The 27134-nt window shown below is 45.5% G+C and overlaps 1 protein-coding gene across 1 annotated transcript in view; it reads left to right on the top strand.

Annotated features, from left to right (window-relative positions):
- The first annotated feature begins 8152 nt into the window (after nt 1–8152).
- Nucleotides 8153–27134, top strand: part of GPR39 (G protein-coupled receptor 39) — a 193368-nt gene continuing 174386 nt past the window's right edge. Inside the window, exon 1 of the mRNA XM_047085351.1 lies at nt 8153–9309. Coding sequence (XP_046941307.1) covers nt 8454–9309 — 856 coding nt within the window. The 5' untranslated portion in view covers nt 8153–8453. The remainder of the gene's footprint in view (nt 9310–27134) is intronic.

Raw genomic sequence — 27134 nt, 5'->3', positions numbered from 1 at the left:
TGGAAGGGCCCAGATGTAAACCTAAGGGTTCTGGCTTCTGAGTTTATTGTTGTACTCACCATGCTATAGCATGCTCAGAGGAGTCCATGAGTGAATAGAATGTCAATCCCGAATCGATTTGTATAGGTTTACCTAGCAAGAGGTGGTGGATCATAGACTACTTTATTAAAAGACATCACTGAAATTTTCATCAAGGCTGAGAACCACCATATCCCTGAACAACCACTGGGCTGGGGACATGCAAGGTTTCTGCTTCAGTGGGCTGGAAAAATAGTGCCAGTCAAGAAAAGATAGTTTGATCTTTGTTTGGAGGATTTTAAAATAAAAAATATCAAGGCCTGGAGGTATTGGTTTCTTCGTAAAGGCTTGGATATGGGAGAAGCACGGGAAGCTGTGGCACCACTGTTTCCCTGGGCTCTGGGCATGCCCTGTGAAGAGGACACAGCTAGGAGCAGCCCAGGAGGTAGTTGTCCTCTGGTGTGCGCGAGCCGGTGGCAGCTGTGCAAAGACAAACAGGGAGAAACAGGGGTGACTACCCAGGCACTTGTCTCCCCCTGGACGGCCTGGGCCTGAATGGCCACTCTCTCCGACTTCCCAGGGATGAAAAGCCTAACAAGTAACAGGGAGACTCCCTTACAGGGGAGGAGCCCATTTTAATGAGCTCAAAAGATCCATGTTTAAAGGAAGAAAAAAGATATGTGCTGAACTAAAACCATAACTCATCAGCTTACCCAAACCAATGAGATAATTTTTCTATTCTTCATCACTTTTTCTAAATGGGAATAGAGAGGGAACCTGGTAAAAGGGGAGGGAGGGGCAGTAAAGTAAGTAGTCCTCAAATTGAGAGGCACTTTGAGGTCAGAAAATGGAGCAGGTGACTATGTACGGTTTACACAAAGTTTTTTTTTTCTTCAATTTTTATGTTTATTTTTTGAGAGAGGAGAGAGGGAGAGTGAGCAAACTAGGGAGGGGCAGGGGGGGGAGGGAGAGAAAATCCCAAGCAGGCTCCACATTGTCAGCACAGAGCCTTATGCAGGGCTCAAACTCACGAATTGTGAGATCATGACCTGAGCTGAAATCAAGGGTTGGAAACTTAACCGACTGAGCCACCCAGGTGTCCGTACACAAAGTTTTATTTAGGGTAACTTACTGACAGGGGAATTGGGCGGGTGACCATCCAGGCACCTAGGAAGCTATTTTTCACAAGGTCTGGACCTTTGTGAAATTTATAGAGTGAAGGGATACACAGAAGGGCAGTGTAGTGAGATCAAAGGATTTGTGCACACCTCAAAGGGCTTGCATGCACCAAACTGGCAGCTACCCTTTAGTTAGATCTTGTGGTGCCATCTGTGCATCAGGAAGGGGAGATACTATGTTATCTTTAACAAATTTACAGAGGGCCAAAGCCAGACTCTTTGCATTCTGGCCTTGGTAGGCATTTCTAAGGTATGTATATTAATCTCCAAGGAGCTGCAAACACATAGCCCCAAAGAAGGACATGAACAAGACGGAGGGCCAAAGGTAGAGTCAGTATTGTCAGTACTGTCACAGAACATAACACATAAAACATTTCTAAGAGAGAGAACATAATTTCTCAGAAATCCAGAGCCTCCTGGCAAGGGCTCACCTAAGTATCAATGTGGCACAACATTCCATAAGTTCCATGGGCAGGACCTTAACCCTCCGAATTTGTGAAGCTGGAAGCCTCCATGAAGACATACCATGTTTCACAGAACCTACCTCAGCTTTGTTCCCGTGGTCCAGGAAGCTGGATCCTGTTTGCCTGTTGGCATTCCAGGGGTGAAGGAAGGAGAAAGTCTCCAGGTTACATGATAATGGCTCCTGAGGGTCCAACTTGTTATTGCTCCTATACTCATCTAGATATTGAATGCTGCAAGAAATGTGGACATTCAGGCTGTAGACCTGCAAGCTATGGATATAGACCAAGTCCTGTGTAGACTGGAGAGAAGGCACTTGATGGATTATTTGTACATGTACCAGACATGTACATAGAAATAATGACCCTCAACTTGCAGGACTATTTCGATCATTGAATAAGCATGGTGTCTGGTCATAGTAGGTGTTTAATCATGGAAGTTGTTACTGTTGTTATCACTTGAGAGTGTTCTGGCTGCAACACTTTCATACCATAGGATGAAAAACAAGGTTAACTGAACTTATCCAATTAGCTGTGTGGGTATTCTTACTTTTTAACAAAATTCATTTTGCAATATTATGAAATATAGCATTCACAGAGTATATAAGATATAAATAACTGCATAATAAAAATCATAAAGCAAAGCATGGTGCAATTACTATCATGTAATTCCTACCCAGGTTAAGAAATAGACATTGTCAGCACTCAGAAGTTCTCACCTGTGTTAGATAGGTCCTTTCCAGGTCATGCACCTCCCCACCTCACATGAGGTGACTTCTATCCATTCATGGAAATGACATTTTTGCTTAACTAATTAATTGCTTTATTGTACATATCCCTATATAATATATACTATTCCCCCAATATTATTCTTTTGTCTATGTTTAAGTTATATAAGTGGACATATTTATTCTTTTGTGTCTTGCTTCTTTTATGCATCATTATAGTTGTTAGATTCAAACATATTAGTAGCAGTGATGTATCTATTTTTGTGGCTATATAGAATATGAATATGTTTCATTTTACTATCTATTCTTCTACAGATAGATATTTAGGTGTTTTTAGGTTGGGGTAATTACTGACAATGTTGCTATACACATTCTTGTATATGCATTTTGGTGACATGAGCTGTAGGGTATAGGCATTCCTGGGTCACAAGATATGTATGTATTTAACTTTAGTAGGCCTTGCCCAACTTTTTTCCTAAGTGGTTGCACCAACATACTCCCTCATCCACAATTTACAAATCACCATTACTTCACAGCTTTATGGACAGATGGTATTGGTCATCTCTGAATGTTAGTCAATCTGTTAGGTGTGCAGTTGTATTTATTTTTTTTTTTAATTTTTTTTTTCAACATTTATTTATTTTTGGGACAGAGAGAGACAGAGCGTGAATGGGGGAGGGGCAGAGAGAGAGGGAGACACAGAATCGGAAACAGGCTCCAGGCTCTGAGCCATCAGCCCAGAGCCTGACGCGGGGCTCGAACTCACGGAGCGCGAGATCGTGACCTGGCTGAAGTCGGACGCTTAACCGACTGCGCCACCCAGGCGCCCCTGTGCAGTTGTATTTAATTGTGGTTTTAGTTTGCATTTCCCCAACTACTAAGGAGGTTGGAGAGCTTTTCATTGTTTATTGTCCATCTGGATTCCTCTTTTGTGAAGTGCCTGTTTATCTCTCTGGCTCATTTTTTAAAATGGGTTGTCTGTCTTCTTTCTTAATGAATTTTATCCAAATGGATACTTTATTGTCTCAAATAGCATTTATTGACTGGTGTCCTGGAACTCACAAGAGTTGATTCTTAAAATTTCAGGAGTTTTGTGAGAAGATTTTTAACATGTGGGTAGCTCAAAATAAGCCATACTGGGAGTATTTGTGCTCTGGATATCGACAGATGCTACTAATCAGGGCATTCCCTCACCTTCAGTCCATAGAGTCAGTCAACTGCTACACCAACGGAAAATACCATCTCTTCTGCACTGCCACAGTTTCATCTCTATCATAAATCCTGTCCATATACATGTGGATTTATTTCCATGCTATGTCTTTTGTATCATCCTTTCCTTTGTCTATCCCCATGTCAATACCATACTGCCTTATAAACTATAGGTTTATAATAAGTCTTGATATCTGGTAGAGCAAGTTCTCTTACCTGCTAAGAGTATCTTGCTCATTCTTGGCGCTTAACATTTAAAATTTTGGAACCGGCTTACCTAGTTTTTAAAGACAAATCTGTTGAAATCTGTCATTTACCTATGGCTACAGGGTTATTTGCCTTGCAGGACTTTATTTTTATCAAAAAGTTTATCAACCTTTTTCTTTACAGATTCTAGGATTTATGTCATAAGATTAAAATTCCAGTTTAGGTTTTAAAATTCTCTATTCTTTTTTTTTTAATTTTTTAATGTTTTATTCATTCTTGAGAGGGGGGGGAGGGGCAGAGAGAGAGTGACATACAGAATCCAAAGCAGGCTCCAGGCTCTGAGCTGTTTGCACAGAGCCTGATGTGTGGCTTGATGTCATGGATCATGAGATCATGACCTGAGCTGAAGTCAGATGCTCAACCGACTGAGCCACCCAGGTGCCCCTAATATTCTCTCTTCTATCATTTAATGATTTCCTTATTGATTAAAATCCAAAAATTTTAATTTTTGATCCACCTGGAATTTATATTATAATCAAGTATGGATGTAGGCATCGAACTTTCTTTTTTTTTCAAGATGGCTAACCTATGATCGCAGTAACAATGATTGAACAATATGTCTTTACCTACTGATATTAAATGCCACCATTATCATAAATAAAATTCCTGTAAGTATTTGTTCTTTTCTTGGAATGTCTCTTTTGTTTCATTAGCTGTTTATAATATCATTGTTCCATAGGAATATCATGTTAGCCACAAATGCAAGCCACATTTAATTTAAAATATCCTAGTAGCCTCATTAAAAAAAGTAAAAAAAAGATGTGAAATTATTTTTAGTAATATATTTTATTTAATCTACTATAGCCATTGTATTATTTCAACATGAAATCAATATATAAAAGCAATTACATTTACATTATTTTTTTCATATAAAGTCTTCAACATGTGGTGTATATTTTATTCTTACAACACCTGTCAGGTGGGATTAGCCATATTTCAAGTGTATGGAGCCACGTGCGGCTAGTGGCTACCTTGTTAGACAGCTGACGTCAATATTTTTGTTCAGGCAGGTTTATTGTAGCCTTAGCTTTTTGGCTAATTTAGTCCTCCTCATAAGGTCTGGCCCTTCTAGGTTCGGTTCAATGAGACATCTTCACTCATTGGTTGGAACTTCAGCATCTTTTAGCTCGGTGTGACTTTGGGAATTGTTTGGCTTACTGATATGAGGCATTTTTGTGTTTATTATTCTTTACATATTTTGCAATTTTGGCTTGGGTTTTCTCTTTGACCAATTGTTTCAGAGATTTTTTTAAAATTTTGAGATGGTGGAGTTTTGGGATTTTATCTTTCAGTTTTCTGGTTCTATTATTACTTTTTAGTTACATTGCATTATAAATAAAGTTATTTATACTATACTTTTTGAAAATTATTGAAGTGTTCTTTGTAGCCTAATAAAGTCACTGTGGTTATACCATTAACTTCTGTAAACAAGGTGTTACTCACTTTTTAGAGTATGAATTGTTGATTGATTTTGAGTAAATGTTAACAATTTGAGCGTTCAAAATAAATTTAAATTTATAAAAATGCAATATATGTGTATGCATAAGTGCGTATGTGTGTGTGTGTGTTTATTTTGGATGCCAGTGTAAGATTTCATCTTAAAAATGAGATTTAGTGCAAAGAAGGGTGTGAAAGCCACTAGCCTAGATGACCTCAAAGGTCATCTAGAATGTGTGAAACGTGAACATAAATTTCTGAAGACCTTAGGTGACCCCTGAGTGGAGATATCAAAGGGTACTTAAAATATTCTTTGTCTCACTTTCCATTCCTGTTCGTTTTTCCCCTCTATACAATTTGCTAATTAAAAAAATCTAGATTACACAGACCCAGGCCAAGTATTACACCAGTCTGTTATCAACAAGTGAGAGCACATTAAACAGTTTTTAATTGGTCTTAGGAAAAGCAAAGGTGAAGTGAAAATTTAATTCCCCCAGCCCTTTGTTCAAAAGGCATTTTTCCATCTGCATTGTAAGGAACACATTTTAATTAGCTTGATTTTCACTGTTTGGCCATGCATTTGTGATCTTTGTTCACACTTTGGGAACGAACATTTTGATGAAAGAAATTAGACAATACTGGAAATCTTGTCTGAGCAGAACAAATTGAAATTATCAATTACGTTGCAGGATGACTGGCACGCTGCATCTGGGGAGAGAAGAAAAAAAATGCCTTTCCCTAACATGCGCCTGTCCAGCCTGGCACAGTTTTGCCCTGCACAGGGACAGCACGTTTTAGAGTGGAAAGTGCTTTAGTGCCAGGCAGTTTTGGGTTCAAATCCTGCCTCTGACCCTTTATAGTAGGTCACTTAATTCCCCTGATCCTCAATTTCTTCATCTGTTAAACAGGATAATAACATCCTCCTTGTAGCCTCACAAAATGGAAAGAAATGAGTAGTGTGAAAATGCCTGGCATGCAATAGGGGCTCAGAGCATAACCAAGAGGAGCATTTCAAAGGAAGGGTCTGTGGCTGGGCTGAATACTTGTGGGGTTCCCAACTGTTTTCTATTGAGAAGAAAGAAGTGGGCAGGGCTGGGGATGCGGCACCTTATGCTGCTGGTGGTGGTGGTGGAGGCAAGGTTCTTCCTAGACCTCCTTCTCAGTTTCTCTGGGACAGCAAACAACCAGCGCCTTTTGCAAAGAAGTCCATTCAGGACTCTGATGTGTAGTTATGAAGCCCCAAGAGTCCATGCTTGCCCTGTGCATTTTGTGGGGGCAGCTTTAAGGCCACGGAGGTCATTTAGCTAAGCGCAGTGTACTAATAAGGAGATGAGTTAGCATTTTTTTTTTTTTAACTCCCTGAGACAGGGTCAAAATCAAATATTCCCTGTGACCCTCACACCATGTGCCCAGGTTTGGGTTAAGAAAACACAATCCCCGTGTCTCTATGTGCATCATTCAGGAGTTCTTTCTATAGCATCCATTGTGCTCCCAGAATTCCCTCCCTGTTAGGAGTGCAGGCTCAGGGTTTGATAGATCCGGGCTAATTTTCAAGTTTCTCACTCACTCTTTTATCTTTTTGGGGAAGTATCTATGTGGCCACTGCAGTTTCTTCATCTTTAAAATCATCACACCGCAGGGTGGTTCCTGAGATTCTTCACGGCTGTTTTTAGCACAGGGCCTCAGCTAGTCCCTTGGGATGGACACATAAATGGGATCTATTTTCTTCCTTCCAGGCAGTGGTTCTCCACCTGGGAGGATTTTGTCCCCCTAAAGGACATTTGGTGACGTCTGGAGGCATTTTGGCTATCACTGTTGGGGGGCGGGCATGTAGGAGCTAAACACCCCACAGTTCACAGGACAGCCTTCTCCTCCTCCGCATCCATTACCTATGATTTACCTATGATTTTGGAATTAGGAGCTGAAATGGGTCCATTAGAGGTTTTCCTCTCTCTGAAGAGAGGGAAAATGTCCTGATCCTTAATGCCATTTTTACACTGTGTCCCTGTTGGGGTGGCCTTGGTGTCTTGGTCGCAGGTCCCTCAAAAGGACGCGCCTACCATGTGGGGCATCCTGGAGGAGTGTGACATTCTCACATACACCTGCTCCCAGTTAAAGACTTCGCGAGGGCCCCGCAGTGCGGAGGAGCACAATTGAGGGGCGGGGGTCGCGTTCCTCCGGTCCCTCCGCAGCAAGGGAGGCTCTGGAGAAAGGCAGGGCTTTTAGGGAGCTCCTGGTAGGTTCCTTGGGGCTCACTTCGTGAGGCAGCTGGGAACACCCCGAGCGTCGGAAGATAGGGCACCAAGGAGGCAACTGCTTGCTGGCTCCCCCAGGGCGGCAGGCCAGGGACGCGGGCACCTGGGTCCCGCCGCTCCCATGCTGGCGGTGGCACAGAATTTGAAGGGACATTAGGGCAGGGAGGGGAAGTTCGTCGTCGCCAGCCTCAGCCCTGGACTGCAAGTCCGGGAACGCACTCCAGCTTCCCCGCGGCCGCGCCTCTCCGGAATGCGCTTCGGGACAGGAGGCGACCGCTGCCCCGGCGGTGGCCGCGTGGGTGGTGGGGCCACTCGTTGCCCTGTGCTCCGGGGCCAAGATCTGATTTGGGGACCACGACTGCGTGCTGAGTCAAACCCCGCTGCCCGGCTGGGTCTGCAGCGGGGCCCCGGAGCACAGTGCGCGGAAGTTAATGATTAATCGCTGACCACTCCTCCCCCCGCAGCTCTGGAGAGGGTGCTGCAGGGGGGTGGGTTGGGGCCCGCAACGGCAGGGAGCCCGGAGCCGGGGCAGGGGACTCCCTGCCGGGGCGCGCCGAGCGGGGGCAGCGAGGGGAAGGGCGGGCGTTGGGGGTGCCGCGGCAGTCACTCCCCGCGGGGAGAGTACGACCTCCTTCCTCCTCTCTCCCCGCCTGGCTCGTACACACGCACACACACCCCAAACTCCACCCCCAGGCGCCTCCCGGGCCCCTGCTAGGTTGGGCTGCTCCAGGAAGTTTCCATGAAAGCACCAGAAGTACTAAGTTACTCTTCCCAGGTGAGCGCGGATGAGAAAGCGCTGGGCCGGCCCTGGTGAGTTGCAGCCCAGAGCTCTGGGCTCTGCTGGCAGGAAGAAGGCAAGCTGAGGAGGTCTTTGGACCCGGTGGCGTGGCTTTCACCCTCATGGCTTCGCACAGGGGCCCCAGCAGTGACTGCTCCTATGTCATCGATCACACCCACGTCCCCGAGTTCGAGGTGGCCACCTGGATCAAAATCACCCTCATCCTGGTGTACCTGGCCATCTTCGTGGTGGGCATTCTGGGGAATAGTGTCACCATTCGGGTCACCCAGGTGCTGCAGAAGAAAGGTTACTTGCAGAAGGAGGTGACGGATCACATGGTGAGCCTGGCTTGCTCGGACATCTTGGTCTTCCTCGTCGGCATGCCCATGGAGTTCTACAGCATCATCTGGAACCCCCTGACCACGCCCAGCTACGCCGCGTCCTGTAAGATTCACACTTTCCTCTTCGAGGCCTGCAGCTATGCCACGCTGCTGCACGTGCTGACGCTCAGCTTTGAGCGCTACGTTGCCATCTGCCACCCCTTCAGGTACAAGGCCGTGTCGGGGCCCTGCCAGGTGAAGCTGCTGATTGGCTTCGTCTGGGTCACCTCCGCCCTGGTGGCGTTGCCTCTGCTTTTCGCCATGGGAGTCGAGTACCCCCTGGTGACCGTGCCCAATCACCGGGGTCTCTCGTGCAACGTCTCCCGCACGCGGCACCACGAGCGGCCGGAGACCTCCAACATGTCCATCTGTACCAACCTTTCCAACCGCTGGACTGTCTTCCAGTCCAGCATCTTCGGCGCCTTCATCATCTACCTCTTGGTCCTGGTCTCTGTGGCGTTCATGTGCTGGAACATGATGCAGGCGCTTCTGAGGAGCAGCCAGGGCACGCTGGCCGGGAAGGGACGGCGGCCGCAGTTGAACAAGTCGGAGAGCGAGGAGAGCAAGACAGCCAGGAGGCAGACCATTATCTTCCTGAGTGAGTCCTGGGGGGGAGGGGGGAGGGGATAACCAGGGAGCTGGCCTCCCCCTCCCCACCCCCCATTCCCTGTGCTCCTCTTAGCCGGTCGTCCTGCCTTGCGGGTGTACACCTCCCTTTGCTGGGGCTGAAGAGGCATTGCTCTGAACCTCTGCATGCTTCTTTCCTGTGTTTTGGGCACTTGGGTAACGGAGAAAAGAACCCTAGACCAGGAGCCGGAGTCTGCGTATGTTTCAGGACAGCAGCTCTGTGACTCTGGCAAGTCACAGAATACCTGGAGTAAAGCGGAGTTAAACATACTGAGAAGTGTGATGGTCAAATTAGGTAATGTGGGAGAGGTGAAAGTCCTCTGAGAAGGATCAAGGTTTGTGGAGATAAAAGGGGGCATTCTTATCTAGCTGTCTTTACCCTGGAGAACCTTCCTCAGGCAATTGGATTTTATTCCCATTTTTCTCCTCCTTGGGAGAAGCAGGCTGCCAGAAACACACACTCTCCAGGCTGCAGTTACATTCCCCTGGAGAGATCTACCCAAGTCTTAAGAAACTGGAGCTTTCAGACACACGGTCCTCAGGGTACTTCTCAAGTTTCCGTTGTGTTGGTTCTATACCTTTATCAGAACAGAGAAACGTGGCAGGTATGGCCAGCCTGTTTGATCCAGAAAATCTGGTGTCACAGGTTCCTGGGACTTGATTGACCATCCCAAATACTCAATTCCACTGCAGAGAAAGCTGTTTGCTTTCCAAACTTTTGTTGTGGTGCAAATATTTAAAGCCAGGTCCTTCTGTGTGTCAGGAAAGAAGGAAGGAGCCCTTTCTAATGTGGCATGAGGAAAAGGAATAAATCATGGCACTGTTTGTTTTGGTGTGGGAAACCTGAGTAACAGGTTCAAGGGCCAGGGGGTTGACATGGAAGAAAATGTGAAGGCACTTGAGAAGGGATGGAAAGAACCTGGTCTTGTCCCAGCCCTGCCCCTGGCTTCTGCTGTGTCTGTACAGCAGACTTGACTTTTCTGTTCTGTGTAAAATGAGAGGAAGAGCTTGCAATTTTTGGATGCCTACTCTGCATCAGGGGCTGTGCTAGGTGGTTTATATTTCCATTTCCTAGAGGAGGAATTTGAGTCTAGGAGAGAGAAGATCTAATTCAAATAAGCACAGCTCCTACATTGTGACCTTGCTTCCCAGGGCTGGGAAATGAGTGGTTCCCAGTGGCTTACACAGGCTCATGTTGAAGTGAAAATGAAACAAAAAGGACTTTGAAAAGGAAGGTGCTACCTAGATTAGGTTGGTGGTGTTGCTGCCTCCTAGGGCCAGCCTCTGGAAGTTGGAGTAAGGAGTCTGTGGCAGGTGTTGACATCTGGAGACTTGGAAAGGACACCCAACCCAACTCAATCTCTCACCCACCTCCTGCTTCCTAGAGTATTCCAGGAAGGAATGGATATTAGATTGGCTTGAATATCCATTGAAAGGCTAGTTCTCTCTTCCCTGGTGTACTCTTAGGCATATCTTAAACTTTTAGCAGTAATTTATACTATAGTGTGAATGAATCCCCCCCCTTTTTTTTTCTGAGTAAAGTGCACTACCTTCCGGTCTAATTTAGGAATTAAGCCTTCATTTGACCAAGGAAAAATAATTTATTTATCTTTGTTCTCTGTTGGGCCAATCTCTGTATTTTTTTTTTTTTTGTTATCATTTCTCTGAATAGTGGGTAATTTTTGTATTTATCCCAATGGGTATTGTTCCAAGTTGAAGTCAGTCTTCATTTTGTAGCATCAAATTGGAATACCACAGACTTATACTTGGAGATGAATAGGACCTTGGGGATCCTCTCCTCCAGTTAGCAATTGCCTGTGATGACTTTGTTCTCACTGCTGCTCTCATTCTTTCCTTCCACTTCTCTCCTTCTTTCTTAAAACAACTATGTATTCATCGCCCACTGCTTTCCCAGGCAGAAAGATTGTTGACTGGCAATCAGGTGCTCAATGTGCGATCATGTCTTGGGGGAATTTACCGTTTGTATTAGCTCATTTCCTTTGCAGTGGGTTTTCAAAGCAGTTCTTGCAAATGTCCCTCTCTCCCAATGAATTTCAAAGAGCTTTTAAAAATAGGAACCTCGCTAATTAACTCAAGTTAGGAAATAAATTAATGGAGTGAAGAGGAAGAAATCACCGCCTGCCTCCATCAGATTAATACAATGCAATTTACTTTGTGGGTGTCATAAAACTTAGGCTTTGGGGCATTTTTAACCCAGAACAACTGAATATATAAGTTGTTTACAAATCGCTGAATTTAGTATAGTGATTTAGCTGTCTTTTTAGCATCTCAGTTAACAGATGTATCAAATTAAAACAAATATTTGCTCATTTCAGACATATTTTGCATTTAATGTGAAATGTAAATGACGACATAGCACAAGATGTCTTTGGAGCTCTTGAGGCAATAAAAAAAACAATTAAAGATTTTCCCCCCTCATTGTTAAAAATGCTAACTTCTGCATAACGGAAGCGAAATTCATAAATCTACCCGAGATGAGGAAGTCTATGTAGAAAATATTAATTTTCCTTTCTGCCTCTTTTGCTATTGTGCCTCATTCTGGTTGAGGTTCTCAGCTGGGTGAATCATGAAAACAAATTGGGAAATCAGGGAAAGAAAGAGATGCAGGGCCGCCTCCTGGCTCTCAAGCAGTTAGCAGGAGAAAACAATAGTACTGTAAAAGTGAACATTCCGGGAAATATGAGTGTCTCTTGCCTCTTGTCAGCCCAGTGAGAAATCAGTACCAGATAAATTTCCATTTGCAAGGTTATGGCTGATATGGCCATGGTAATACTTGGTGATGCCAGAACAGACGTTGTTGGCCTAGAGAAGAGAAACTGCTGCGTTATTTATTCCTTGGATGTTAAGGATATGCAAAATAAACCTTCCTTTCAAAACATTTTCCCAGACCTTCCATTTTATCTTTCTGAACTCTCACTTGGAGTTATCTGCACCACATGTGGCACCCATGTTTGTGTCTGTGGCACATGAGGCTTGCTGTCCAAATGTCACCTGCTCAAAGTGGAACAACAGAGTAGTTTAAAAGAAGTATAGTTTTAATTAGTAACTTTCAAGAGCGTTAAGTGGTAGAGACCAGGTTATAGTTACCTCTGAGAGATCTGTAGGCAGTGATTGGCTTTCAACTGTGATCATGAAACCAAAAAGCTTTACAGAGAATCAGGAAATTACAAAATTCAGGAAACATCATACAAAATTCAGAACTCTGTAATGATTATACTTCTTTGCATTCCGATTTCTTCTCCTGAGTGACAGAAAGGGGAGTTAAATGTAGGGGCAGGAACTGCAATACCAACGTGGGTAGCTCATAGGAGACTATCTTGAATATAGACATCACCCAGTCAAGTGCATCTGGGCGGAAAAAAGATTAAGAGTTGCTGCTGTAGGGGCGCCTGAGTGGCTCAGTTGGTTAAGCTTCCGACGTCAGCTCAGGTCATGATGTCCCGGTCCGTGAGTTCGAGCCCCACGTCAGGCTCTGTGCTGACAGCTCAGAGCCTGGAGCCTGCTTCGGATTCTGTGTCTCCCTCTCTGTCCCTACCCTGCTCGTGCCTCTCTCTCTCTCTTTCAAAAGTAAGTAAACATTAGAAAGAAGAAGCGTTGCTGCTGTAATGGAGTGCTCTAAAAAGAAGGTTGATGTGTATTTAGATATGTGTGGGTTGAGAGAAGGAGGTAAGAATCATGTCCTCTGGGTTTTAGACCCCAGATTTGGAGGTCAAGTCATGTCTCCTGTGTGTGCAAGTCAGAAAGTGGGGCAGGGGTGGGAGCTGAGATGGTGGCAGTGGGTCCTCTTCATCTGAGGACAGTGAGGACCTAAAAAGAACTGTTAAAATTAGCTCCTTTTTTTTAATATATATATTTTTAACATTTTATTTATTTTTGAGAAAGGGAGAGACAGAGCATGAACAGAGGAGGGTCAGAGAGAGGGAGACACAGAATCTGAAACAGGCTCCAGGCTCTGAGCTGTCAGCACAGAGCCCGACGCGGGGCTCGAACTCACGGACCGTGAGATCATGACCTGAGCCGAAGTTGGCCACTCAACCAACTGAGCCACCCAGGCACCCCAAAATTAGCTCCTTAAAACTGAGTCCAAAATTTCATGTGGAAACAGGTTTGATTGGGACTTCCATCGTGAAAAACAAAGGCGAAAATCATGAAAAGAAATTTGTCTCCTATTTTATAAAACATAGCTTATAATTATATGTTAATTCTCAGAATAATTTGCCAGAATGTGGCTTTTTTGAGGGCCTGATTTTCCTGACAAAATTCTGTGATAGCCTTTGTGTTTGATTTTCTCAGCAAGATGGTAAAGAGGGCTTTCTCCCAAGGGCTTCTCCTAATTCTTTGCTATTTAAATCACCCTCACTGAAGCACCTCTCCTTGGCATCTTTCTTGTCAGTTTTCCATTCTGTCAGGACTAACTGGTCTATGTGGCCAGACCTTCCTTTGTCAGTGACTCGCCATGTGATTCATGTGTTTCTTCAGCTCCTTTGTCACTGACTTCATGAAATTTTGCACCTCGTGTGCAGACCATACCCCAAAATATAATTGAAAAATCAACCCCTATACACTAATGTGTATCAACTGATTACATGGAAAATGTTTCTGAGGTGCTAAACAAATTTTATTTATTTATTTATTTATTTATTTATTTATTTATTTATTTATTTATGAGAGACAGGGACAGAGCACAAGTCAGGGAGGAGCAGAGAGAGAAGGAGACACAGAATCTGAAGCAGGCTCCAGGCTCCGAGCTGTCAGCGCAGAGCCCCACGCGGGGCTGGAACTCACAAACTATGAGATCATGACCTGAGTCGAAGTCAGATGCTTAACCGACTGAGCCACACAAGTGTGGCCCCAAACAAATTTTAACTACAGCTGACCCTTGAATAACACAGGCATGAACTGAGAGGGTCTATTTCTATGTGGATTTTTTTCAGTAATTACGGTATAGCACTGTAAATGTATTTTCTCTTCCTTATGATTTTATTTGTTAGTTTAGAGAGAGGTGGGGGGAGGGGCAGCAGGGGAGAGAGAGAATCCCAAGCAGGCTCCATGATCAGCACAGAGCCCGACTCAGGGCTTGATCCCACAACCCTGGGATCATGACCTGAGCTGAAATCAAGAGTCAGATGCTCAACCAATTGAGACACCCAGGTGCCCTCCCCTCCATCTTATGATTTTCTTTTCTTTTAAAAAAATTTTTTAATGTTTATTTTTGAGAGAGAGAGAGAGAGAGAAGGACAGAGCGTGAGCAGGGGAGGGGCAGAGAGAGAGGGAGACACAGAATCCGAAGCAGGCTCCAGGCTCTGAGCTGTCAGCTCAGAGTCCGATGTGGGACTGGAACTCATGAACTGTGAGATCATGACCTGAGCTGAAGTTGGACGCTTAACCAACTAAGCCACCCAGGTGCCCCATGATTTTCTTAATAGTGTTTTCTTTCCTCTAGCTTACTTTATTGTAAGAATATAGTATGTAATACATATAACATATAAGATATGTGTCAATCAAGTGTTTGTTATTGGTAAGGCTTCTGGTCAAAAGTAGGATATTAATTCAGTTTCTGGGCAGTCAAAAGTTAAATGCAGATTTCTGACTGGGTGGGGGTTGGTGCCCCTAACCTCTGTACTGTACAGGAGTCAACTGTAGTTGCTTTTTCTTGACTAGTTTAAAAACTGATCTTACAATCATGTTTATATCATTAATTTTCTTATCAAAGGCTATTTCTTTGCTGTGAAGCCCTGTGCCAGTGCAGTCTCACAGGGAAATATCATGAAAATTAACTTAGTGACTTTTCAGATGTGAGATATTATTTTGGCTCCAATATTTGGATATTTCAGGAAAACGTTTTGCCTCAAGTATTCAGGTTACTCCCTCTATTCTAGAAGGGAATTTATTGGTGTAGATGTGACTGTAATAAATAGTATTTTATGTGTGTTTTTTTATTTGTGATATCTGTCATAAATTGCAAGTGTCCTGTGATCATCCTGGCAGACAAATATAATAATGCTCCTTTATTTTTATAATCAGGCTGTCTCAAAGATTTCATTTCTCCGTTGGAGAGATGCATAGTTCCCATGGAAAGGGACATTGGAATCTCAGTCCTTATTCATTAGCGTGCCGGTTCATCCGTCTTAGTTGCACGCCTCATGGGGGCTGCCACAGTGTAATAAGGCAGCAGAAGCCTCAACTGAGCAAAGTGTTCAGCTTATTAATGCTAAAACCACTCAGAATAAAAGCCATTTGTGAGTGGAGACAGCACAGAGGAAGAATATTGAATTAGGAATCAAGGATCCCCATTCTGCCCCAATAGACCAGGTCCCCCGATCACGTGGATGACACTGTCATCTCTCACTGCCTTTTCCTTTTGTCCACCTCCCCTGCTGTGCTGCAACCCTGGGCCAACCCAACGAACTCCCCACCCCTACTCCTTGCTTTCTTTGCCCTGGAGGAAAGAGTGCTCATCATTGCTGCCGAAAGTTCCTGCAAATAGACAAGTGTTCAGCCTCACCTGGGCCCCCTGTTTGGTGAGCACCTTCCTTGGCAAGTGCCTTCGAGAGGCATGAGCTTCTGGAATGCCTCTCCTATCTTGTTTCCAGCACATGTGCTCTCCGGATGAGAGACCTAGAATTTGTGCGTCATGGCTGGAAGAATATCTGCATCGACTCTTGCCCTTGTCCGAGCGGCTGTTATTCATTGCACAGCCACTGGGATCTCGCTGACACCCCCCTCCCCAACCCCATTAAATTCAGACCTCTGAACGGCTTCCCATGGCTCTTATGTCAAGGATCAGAATCCTTAACATGAGGCCCCTCATGGGCAGCCGCCTCTCCACCTTTACAGAGGACAGTTTTCCCCTTATATTTGTAGGTGTGGGTGTTGTGACAAAATACCACAGGCTGAGTGGCTTAAGCAGTAGATATTTATTTTGTCACAGCTCTGGAAGCTTAGAAATCTGAGATCAAGGTGCTGGTAGGGTTGCTTTCTGGTGAGACTTCTTTGGTTTGCAAATAGCCACCTTCTCACTGTGTCCTCACTTGGCTTTTCCTGTGTGCATGCAAAGAGAGAGAAAGAGAGAGTCCTCTGGTATCTCTTCTTATAAAGGCACCAGTTGTCTTGGATTAGGGGTCCACCCTTATGACCTCATTGAGCTTAATTACCTACCTGAAGGCCTCATTTCCATATACAGTCACAGTGGGGGTTAGGGATTCCACATATGTATTTTAGGGGGTACATGTTTCAGTCCATAACATCCCTTAATCGCTCAACCCCAGTGGGCTCTCTTCAGTTCCTCAGACAGATCACAGTCATGCTCTTTCCTACCACCTGGCCTCAAAGTTAATGTCTTCAGACTGGCCCCCAGGAAGCTTGGCCCATCCTCCCTGACTTGACTAACCCTTCAAATAAGACTCATAGTCATAGTGTTACTTTTATTTTTCTTCTTCACTTTCTTTTTTTCTAATTTTTCTTTTACAATTTGCTCTATGAGATTATTCGTTTGACGTCTGTCTGCCTTCTCATTTCTTGAGGGCATATGAGCTCTTCCTAATTTTGCTCAACACTGCACCTCCATCCCAGCATAGTGCCCATTCCCCGTCTCCGCGCCCCCCCCCCCCCGCACACAGCACATGTTCAATGGGTGTTGGTTGACTGAATACATAAATGAGCAAGCCTCGCCTTGGAATTGGGAAGCAGCGTCCTGTTTTCCCTTGGGCAGGTGCTCCTATAGAAGTGTATCACACTGCACAATACATTTGGTCAGTCTGAAGTGAAAGATGCTCTCTTTGAAAGGAATACGATTCCTCCCAGGCTTCCAGAAAGTCAGGCCGTCATGGAGGACACGTAAAATTTTCTCTCCCCTGAGCAAAGAAATAGTCTGTTAATCAGCCCCTGAGTATCAGCTTTCACCATATGTACCTGCCAGAAGTAACCATGAAATGAAAGTGATTAGGGTGATGTTTAACAGTCCTTGTTAAACCCTGTTTAACAAGATGTTAATGCAGTGAGACAGCTCTCAAAATTATCTCTTGGCAGGCCCTTTCGCCACCTGTTCAGAAGGGGGTTCTCAGGATAAAGGGGAAGAGGGTGCAGTGGGGGTAATATTTTAAAAATAATTCAACCCATATGTTTTCTCTTTACTCTTAAATTGCATGCACTTGTAGCCATCCGCCCCCTGTCTGAGCCATGAGCCTTCTCCCCCAAGGGGGACAAAAAGCAGGAACTGCCTGGTACAGAGGTATTGTTGATCAGCGTTCAGTCCGGAAGCCGGATTGCTTGACCTCTTTCACCCTTTGCAATGGGTGCAAAGGGGCTGCTGAAATATGTAGCTCTTCCTTTAATGTATCATCAGCTTGGCCTAGTGTGCTGATTAGCCACCACACAGCCACTGCCAGGGAAGACCTTAGCTAAGGGCTCGAAATTCCTCCTTGGAAGCCATTGGAGGATATTAAGGAGTAAGGCAGTAGAGTGAAATTTGTGGTGCCGCTGGTGGGGTGACAGCATGTCTTGCACGGCACTTCGAGTCAACATGTAGGCCCAGACATGTTCCCAGATTGAAAAAGAGGAAACCCTTTCATTGGGCCACAGTCCTGGTAGAGCCGCTGTCACCAGTGAGTTCTTCCTGCCAGCAGCCAGACCTCTGGCTCTTGGTGTTGGCCAGTCTTGCTGCTGTCGCAGACCTCCACAGCCAGAGACCCACTCTCCTTCCGCCCGGCTCCTCACATCATCCTGGCACAGAGGCCCCTACTGCTCAGCATTGCTTCGGCTCCAGTTGGGAGGCAGCTCCAGGCTGCTGAGCAAGGCCACGGAAGCTCCAACTATCTCTGTGGTGGGTGGCCTGCCTGTTCTTCACCAACAATCTCAAGTCCTCGCTTCTTCCGTGAAGCCTCCTGCACTGATCTTCCTACAAATGATGAGCCATGTTAGACATTTCTCAGAGGGGGGCATAGATGTGGTCTCCCGACTCTCCTTGGAGCTCCATGAGACCAGGGATGTTGCACACTCCTATTTTTTCAACCTTCCCTATGAGGCTGAGGCTGGGGACCCAGTGGCTGTACATTGTTTTGTAGGTTTAGAGAATGAAATCCCCGGACACTGGCTGCTGCTCCGGAGAAGAGGGAAGCCACATAAACTGTGATACTCAGGGAGGCACTTTGACTTTATCTGCCTTTTCCCTCTCCTTCCCTGGGGTGGGCAGAAATCGCAGATGGCTCCAGAAGTTCCTAGACCTGGAGTACACATACTTGCCCCACTTACTCAGTTGAGGTGGCACCGTGAAGGGATTTTGCAGAAGTAAAGGATGTCTCAGATTGGTTCACCTTAAAGTAGGGAGATTTTCCTTATGGGCTTAGTCAAGTCACGTGACCCTTTAAATCTGGGTCTAGAGGTCAGAGACAGGAAAAGTCAGAGATTTAAAGCAGAGGAAGGGTTTGATGAGCAAGAAATTCTCCACACTGGCTTTGGAGTTTGAGGGGACCCCTGGCAGGGAATGTAGGTGGCCCAGAGGAGCTGAGAGCCAGCATGGCAATGGGGACCTGAATGAGCTCAGGTGGATTTCCCCCAAGAGCCTCTAGAAAAGAACTAGCCTGGCCAGTAACTTGAGACCCTGAGCAGAGATCCCAGGCATGCCATGTCTGGAGTTCTGATCTACAGAACTCTGAGATAAGAGATTTGTTTTAAGCCACTAAATTTGTATTAATGTATTATGTAACAGTCAAGAAACAACACATTCCCTGAACTCTGATAGAGGGGCTCCAAGGTAAACATATGTCCTGCCTTAGTTATTTATTTCTAGAAAGGCCCAGTCTCTAGAAGCTTATGTTTGATAAGTCTCACCTTCCAAGAACTACACCCTTGGCCCAAGCATTCATTGATTCACTTCCCATTGATTGACCCTCTGTGAAGCACTCCGTGAATGGAAGTTTACCAAGCTCCAGGGCACCATAGAATTTTCACTAGGCTTTTAGATTCTTATTTGGGGAATTGAGACTGTATAGGTTTGAGTCCCACCAGCTAGATTTTTGGAATCTTGGATACCTTGGTTCTCAAAGAGGAAGACTGTAGTGGATTGATCTAATTACCATCCTTTGGGCAACTCTTTTTCCCCCTAGGCTGGCACTTAGTAGGTGCTGAATAAATGTTTGGTGAATCAATGAGTGTCTGGGCAGCTTTGCTGCTTCCTGGAGCCTTCCTCACTGGAGGAGAGAATGCCTACATCCTTGGTCATTTAGCTCCAAATGGGTTTTGGGGGAGAAAGCCAACCCCATTGTTGAAGGCAAGTCTGAATAAGAGAGATGTCTCAGGCTGACAAACTTTACCATTTTCTGACATTAGAGTTACTGCCAATTGAAAAACTTGACAACATTTCCTGTTTGTATTTCCTGTGTTTAAGAGCCATTCTGGCAGCCAGAGGCTTTTTAGATACCTCATCACACTGCTTTACACATCTCAAGGGTGGCTGGGTACTTGGAGAGCAGTGGCGTTACCAGAATCTGACAGATGGGGATCAGGAGGCAAGGGTACAGTGTCAGATTGCTATTGTACTTGTTAAATGTCTAACTGGCTATGAAACCTGAGGCATGCAGAAATGGGAGTCAGGCCCAGTTGGGAGCAATGAGGTTCATTGAACTCGTAGAGAAAAGCCGTCTTCTTTTTCTAGTGAGGGGGGAAAAACATCCAAATTACCTTAGAAATAAAACACTATCCATGGGATGTTTGGGCAGAGCTGAAGTCATTTGGTCGTTGAGTTTATGTATTATTATTCTTTGGAGGACACAGTAAACTCAGCAGAAACAAAGCTTTCTGGGAAGTTTATGGGTTTACTTTTTATATGCTGCAATTCTGAAGGATTAAATATCATGTGGAAATGACAGCTGCGTATTTTGTTTATTTAAAGGATAGCTGATGGGTTGTCACTGTTTCTCAAGTTCAAGTTGTCTCTACAGGGGAGGCAAATGGGAGGCCTTGGTGATTGAAGGTTGTGTTCCAGAGGATAAAGGAAACATACACAGAAGCAGGCTGTTTTCCTTCTTGGACTTGGGGTTTCCTCACTACCGAACCAATTGAAAGACCTACTTCCTCTGGGAAGCCTTCCTGGACTGACTTGCCCCTATCAGGTCTTTGAGTTTCATTTTGGTGGTTTATTCAAGTATTTATGAAAGCCTAAGATGTGCATGATATCATTTGGACTGCAGAGATCAAGGTACTGATTACCCCCTTCAAGGAACTTAGTATTTCTGTAGTTGGAGCATCAGGGTGTAGAGGTAGAGCCTTATAGAAGGAAGCCTAAAAATACCCTTGGTGAAGGGGGGTGGGTAGTGGCTATTTATCAAGAAGCTGGTTCTGGAATTTTTAATAGGGTAATTAATTGGACTTCACTCACCCCAGAGATATTGTCTATGATTCTGATATTCACAGCATGGTGTATGGATTTGCAGCATCAACATCACCTGGGAAATTGTAGAATAAACTGAGTTTTGGGCCCACCCCATACCGATTGAATTTCAATCTGTATTATAAGCAGGACCCTGTGATTGCTCTGCACATTGAAAGTATGAGAAGCCCTCGTCTATGACGCTTGAAGGGAATTCTTTAACTCAAAAGGAACAGAGAAGGATGAGCTGAGAATGGCTCACCTCACCATTTGTAATAACAACTATGAACACCTTGCAGTGTAGTTGTGACTGGTAGGAATTTGCTGCAGGACACTTGGCTGCAAGGAACTTCACATTGTTTTTAAAAGGAAACTTAAGGGGCGCCTGGGTGGCGCAGTCGGTTAAGCGTCCGACTTCAGCCAGGTCACGATCTCGCGGTCCGGGAGTTCGAGCCCCGCGTCAGGCTCTGGGCTGATGGCTCAGAGCCTGGAGCCTGTTTCCGATTCTGTGTCTCCCTCTCTCTCTGCCCCTTCCCCGTTCATGCTCTGTCTCTCTCTGTCCCAAAAATAAATAAACGTTGGAAAAAAAAAATTAAAAAAAAAAAAAAAAGGAAACTTAATGGGGTGCCTGGGTGGCTCAGTCGGTTAAGCATCAGACTTCGGCTCAGGTTCATGGGTTCGAGCCTGCGGGGCTCTGTGCTGACCGCTCAGATCCTGGAGCCTGCTTCAGATTCTGTGTCTTCTTCTCTCTCTGCCCTTCCCCTGCTCACGCTGTCTCTCTGTCTGTCTGTCTCTCTCTCAACAATAAATAAACGTAAAAAATTAAAAAAAAAAAAAAAAGGAAAGTTAAATCTGGCTCCTAGCCTCCATTGTAGAATAGTGAAAATTCAATCTCAGGAAAGTGTGGGGAAGGCTTCCCCTTCCTCATGGGCTATGAAGATTCAAGGATTCTGCTTCCAAGGCTGCACCAAGTATGGGGACTGGCCAGCCTGTATATCACATCACCATCATGAGGGTAGAACTATATGCACTTTTCAGAATTGCTCAAGGTCATCACCCATTGAGATTTGAGCTGGGATCTCACTCCAAAGTGTATGCTGCTTCCCTGAGCAGAAAGATGGGCTCTTAAAAGAAGATGTATTCCAGCTGGGGGACTTTTTATGGGCAGTGAGGGATGGGAAGAAAGAAACCACAATGCCAAGTCTGAGGTACATTTGTCTTGCTTTTAGGCTAGCCGGCAGCTTTTGAATATCCTTCTTGTGTTTGGAGGATTTCCCTCTCTCTGAGTCCTGCTTCCCAAAGGTGGTGGTCAGAAACTTGCTTTCCCAGCATCCCTTGCAGCTAGGGTGCAGCACGTGGCCTGGGCCACATCGGTCAGCTGCACTGGCATGAGATGCTCCTTTGTAAGAGAGTGATGGGAAGGAGCAGCAACCACATGGAGTCTCCTTGGGGACAGGGCCAGTGTGTGACAAAGTGATATTGAGAGCAAGGTTGCTTTTAGAGAGAGCAAAGACAAAAGAAATAAGGGTAGCATCCCAGGGCAGGGGTTGGCAGTGTCTCTGTGGAAAGGTCTCCACTAGCATTTTGGTGGGATAGCCTAATGTGATTGTTGGTTGCATACCCAATTCTCTGGCCCTCCCAGGGCTTATGTAAAACAACAACAACAGCAACAACAAACAACAACAACAACAAAAACAATAACAACAACAATAACAACAAAAAACCCCAATGACTTCATTTACAGTTTAAACTGGAATGAGCTTTGTTGTTTGCACTAAGAACTCTGCGTGTCCAGATTATAGGTAATAGAACAATTGGATTGCAGTGGGGGCCCAAAGGGGAGCAGTGAATAGTGAATCTAGATTGGAAAGTAGGTGGGGTCAAATAGGAAGGAAGTTGATAGCTAGTGAAAAGGATTCACGCTACATAGTAGAAGCAGTGGGGAGCCACAGAAGGCTTTAGAGAAGAGGAGTGGCAGGAGGAAGTACAAGAAGACTAATGCAGCCATGGTGTGTGTTGCAGGCAGGGGAGGCGATGTGAGGGGTGTGGGTATGGAAGTGGTCCTTGTGCTGTGGGTTCTAATGATGGTGAATGGACAGGTTTGCCCCTGAAGCATTATGAGGGGTGGTAGTTGTGAACCGTGCTACACATTAGAATCACGTGTGGTGTTACACCATGTCCCTCAAAACCTTTGGGGATGGGTCCCCGGGCTTTTGTATTATATCAGCTCTGTAGGTGATTCCCGTGTGGGGCCAGGACTGAGAGCTGGGGATGAGGGGTTTGGAAAAGCAGGCTGGGCCTAGAGACCTCCACTTTGGTGGCTGCACTAAGGTTCTTTGGCTGCAAGCCACAAAACCTGATTCTGATTCTTCCTGAAGGAAAAAGGAGTTTTGTGGAAGTGTAAGGAGTAGTTCACAGAGTCAGAAGAAGGGGTAAAGAACCAGACTGTTCAGGGATCCAGGGGAAAGAAGTTCGTGGACAGCCTGCTCAGGCTCCACCATCACGGAGAGACTAGCTTCAGACATCCTCCTGTGTCTTGTCGCTGCATCCAAGGTCAGGTTCCCACAGGTGACTCTTCCTGGACTGGCCAGGGTTTCGCTGTGCTCCTTGGTGAACAGCGTGGTGGACAGTGCCAGGAAGACTGCATGCGATGAGAGGCGTGGTCCCCACAGGAAAGCCAGTGACAGAGACAGGTGTAGAAAACAGACCCCCTCTGCAGGGCCTCATGAAGCTCGGTGATTAGCATCATCATAGTGGCGTTTCTTCACTCCCTATAGACTTCCTGAACTCTGTTCTTGTGGGTTATCTCTCTGTACCTCCTCTTGCCCCTTGTTGAGTCTTTAGGGATGTTTCCCAGGGCCCAGGTCATCTTAGTGTGTGAGCCAGTTGGAGGGACAGCCCAGAGACTAGCAGCAGAGCCTCTGTGTTCCTAAATGTGGCTGCTGGGAGGCTGGTTAATACCAAATCCATGCGGCATGCTTCCTGCCTGGGAACCTGACTCATTCACCCAGGTTGCTGACCAGGTATTAGATTGTGGTTTGTCGTCACCACAAAATCAGTTTCTATCTGAACCTCGACCTGGAAAACAAAGGTCTCTGGTGGTGTCTCCAGGTCACCTGTGCCCTCTGCTTCCTCGGGGAATTTCCCAATTATGTCTGAATACCAGGCCAGCCTTAAGCCAGGCTCCTTGTTTCAGATGTAAAATCCCACCTTTGATGTCAAGTGTATTTCCCATGCAAAGTAGGGAGTAAGACAGGTGCATTCATTGCCTTCTGGAAATTCAAAGCAGTATGTAAGAAAGAAAAAAGCCACTTGTGAGGAATTTGGTTTAGAAAATGTTTTAGTTTCATGTTGTAATGCTGATTATTCTTTGATTTTTACATCAGCTAGATTCCATTACCAGGCCAGTTGCTGTTTTCTATCCCAGCAAGTTGAGAAGCAAAGAGGCTGCCCTCCCAAGCACAGTCTCGCGGTCTGTCCCCGTGGTGGTGGTTCCAGGGTGGGCGAGCACCCTGAGCCCTCTCCGGGGAGTCGGACATGTGCTGTATAGAGAGAGCAGGTGGCAGGAGGAAGGCGCCCGTGGCCCTCACAGTCAGAGGACGGGGCCGTAAGTGCTCAAGTACTCTATCTTGAGTTGTGTGATGATGGCAAGAGTGGTGTGTTAGTTTCCCATGGCTCCTGTGACCAAGTGCCACAAACCTGGTGGCTTAAAACAGCAGAAATGTGTGCTCTCACAGTTCTGGATGCCAGAAGTCTGAAATCTGTTTTACCAGGCTAAAACAAAGGTGCCTACAGGCCGTTCGACCTCTGGAGACTGGGAGGGAGAGACCCTCCCTTGGCCCTCCAAGTGTTTGGTTGTTGCTGACCTCCTTGTCTGTGGCCGCCTCACTCCAGTCTTCAGGGCCAGAATCTTCACGTTGTCTTCTCCTCTGCATGGGTCATCTGTCTCTCTTTCTTTCCTTCTCCCATGGGTACATCTGAGGAATTATGGCCCATGCTCTTAATTCAGGATAATCTCTCTGGCTCAAGATCCTTAGCTTAATCACATGTGCAAAGATGTTTTTTCTTTATCAGGTAACACAGACTCTAGGGATTAGGATGCGGCTTTCTGGGGGACCTTTCTCAGTCTACTACAGGAGGCAAAGGGTTGCAGAAAGTGTAAATTGAACGTGGTATGTGATCATAGTCTCCTGAGCCATGAAGAAATGATGTGGGACATGACAAAAGAACTATGTTCCGATCCCCTTTCCATCACTTACAAGTGGGTGTGACCTTAGGCAAAGTGGCTCAGAACTTCAATTGCATCATCCATAGGTTGGACAGACTCTGACCTCAAAGGTTGATTTGAGTTTCAGTGGGAAGCATGTGGAGGCCTCCAGGGCATAGCCTGGCATGAGGTAGGTCCTCAGTAAAATAGAGTGACCTTGTAGTGCAGAAAGAATTCTGGTTGAGGACGTGAAAGAACTTTCTTTTAGTTCTTGCTAGCCTGCTGGTGTTATCTTCTTCAGTGCATCTCAGCTTTTCTCTTTGAGGAAGCCTGAAGGGGGTGAAAGGGGTGAACTTGAGGAGTTTGTCTGAAGAGTCTCCACAGAAATAACCCAAAGGGGGATCTGGGTTCTAGTCTTCACTCCATGGAGTAGAAAATCTGTGAAGTCACCTCTTCACTGTAAAGATGTGTGGACATTTGTGTTTCATTCCACTATAGAGCATTGCCGGATGCAATGTAAAAATGTTTTCAGTTCCCTTCCACAGAGTAAAGGTGGCAGCCAAGGAAAAGTGACTCTTGATGGCTTTGAGGAGCTTCTGGAACATTCTCAGGTGGCCCTAGCTGTGTGTTCATCCCGGCTGGAGAGGTTTAGGCTCAGAAACTCCCTACACTTAAGAAATTGTTTGCCTTTGACCTTTACTCCATGGTAAGTTACTGGAAGAACATGAGCAGCTTCAGGCCCTGGCAGCCCATTCTGGGTGGGAGCTGTTGATGAATGAATGTGCTGATGTTTTCTTCACGCACCTGTAAGGCCAGGGCATTATTGGCCGTGGCAATCAATATATCAAAATGAATTTTTGGAAGAGTGTCATCAAGCTGAGCTTTATTTCCAAAAACACGAAAAAAAACTCTGCCCCGGGGAGGGAAAGATGACTTTCATTGTGAAATAAACAAAGTTGATGGCTTAGACATTACCTACGTCGCGCTACTTGATCTGAGATGTAGGCTGTGTGGTAACCAATTGTTCCCAGAATCCACATTCCCGACACCCATTAAAACTCGCAGCACTGAAATCATGTTCTCTCCATTTCGCCCATTCTAATAATAATAATGAGAACGTTAAAATGACATTTTGAATTTATATTGCACTTGTCTACACGGCGCTCTGAGCACTTTCCAGACAGTGTCTCATCAATCCTTATCACAAAATGGTGGGATGTTGGTAGCAGGTAACATTTGCAATTATATTCAACTTAGTAAAGAGCCCCCTGGGCTGGAAGGAATTCTGGTGATAGGGGATAATGCTGCCTTGTGGGTAGAGAAGAGGTGGAAACTCTGAGTGCAGGTTTGGCTCTCTGCTTTACACATCTCTCCTGGCCTCACTTCTATCTGTCAAATGGGATAATACCCCACATCCCTGAGCAGTGTGATGTGGATGCTTGTGTGTGCTAATCCTGTTAGCTAACTTTGTGGTCTTTTGAGTACTCGCTTTGTACCAGGTGTTCCTTTTTTTTTTTTTTTTTTTTAAAGAAGTCTTCAGGCCCAATGTGATGGTCAATGAGGGTCTTAAACTCATAACCCTGCGATCACGACCTGAGCAAAGTTCAAGAGACTGACACTCAACTGACTATCACCCAGGAGCCGCTATGTGCCAGGTATTGTAAGAGCCCTTTGTATACTCATTGAATTTTCACAAAGACCCTGTGAGGTGGGTATAATAATTTACTCTACAGAAAAAGCAACTTGAAATGCAGGGAGGTTAAGGAACCTGCCTAAGGTCACACAGCAATTAAGGGGCAGAGGTGGGTTTGACCCTGGGAGACAGGCCCCAGAGCCTGTGGTGTTCCTACTTCCTTAAGAGTTCTTTGGGAGCGGCTGGGTGGCTTAGCCTGTTAAGCATCAGACTCTTGATTTTGGCTCAGGTCATGATCTCGCAGTTGGTGGGATGGAACCCTGCATGGGGCTCTGTGCTGACAGCACGGAGTCTGCTTGGGATTCTCTCTCTCCTCTCTCTGCCCCTCCCCTGCTCATGTTCTCTCTCTCTCTCAAAACAAACAAACAAACAAACAAACAAACAAACAAACAAACTGTAAAACAAAGTTGCATGGGCTTTTATACTGCAAACAGTACACAGTTGCACATGGGTACACTTGCACACACAGCATATGGAACTTTCACCGGACAGTATTCACCCACCTTTGAC

The sequence above is a fragment of the Lynx rufus genome, unplaced genomic scaffold (genome assembly GCF_022079265.1).
Source record: "Lynx rufus isolate CCGP_SWC_20201006 ecotype Redwood Valley unplaced genomic scaffold, mLynRuf1.p SCAF_2, whole genome shotgun sequence".
In the NCBI taxonomy this organism is placed as follows: domain Eukaryota; kingdom Metazoa; phylum Chordata; class Mammalia; order Carnivora; family Felidae; genus Lynx; species Lynx rufus.
Note: the sequence above shows the minus strand (reverse complement) of the source record. Positions and strands in the feature narration are given on the sequence as shown.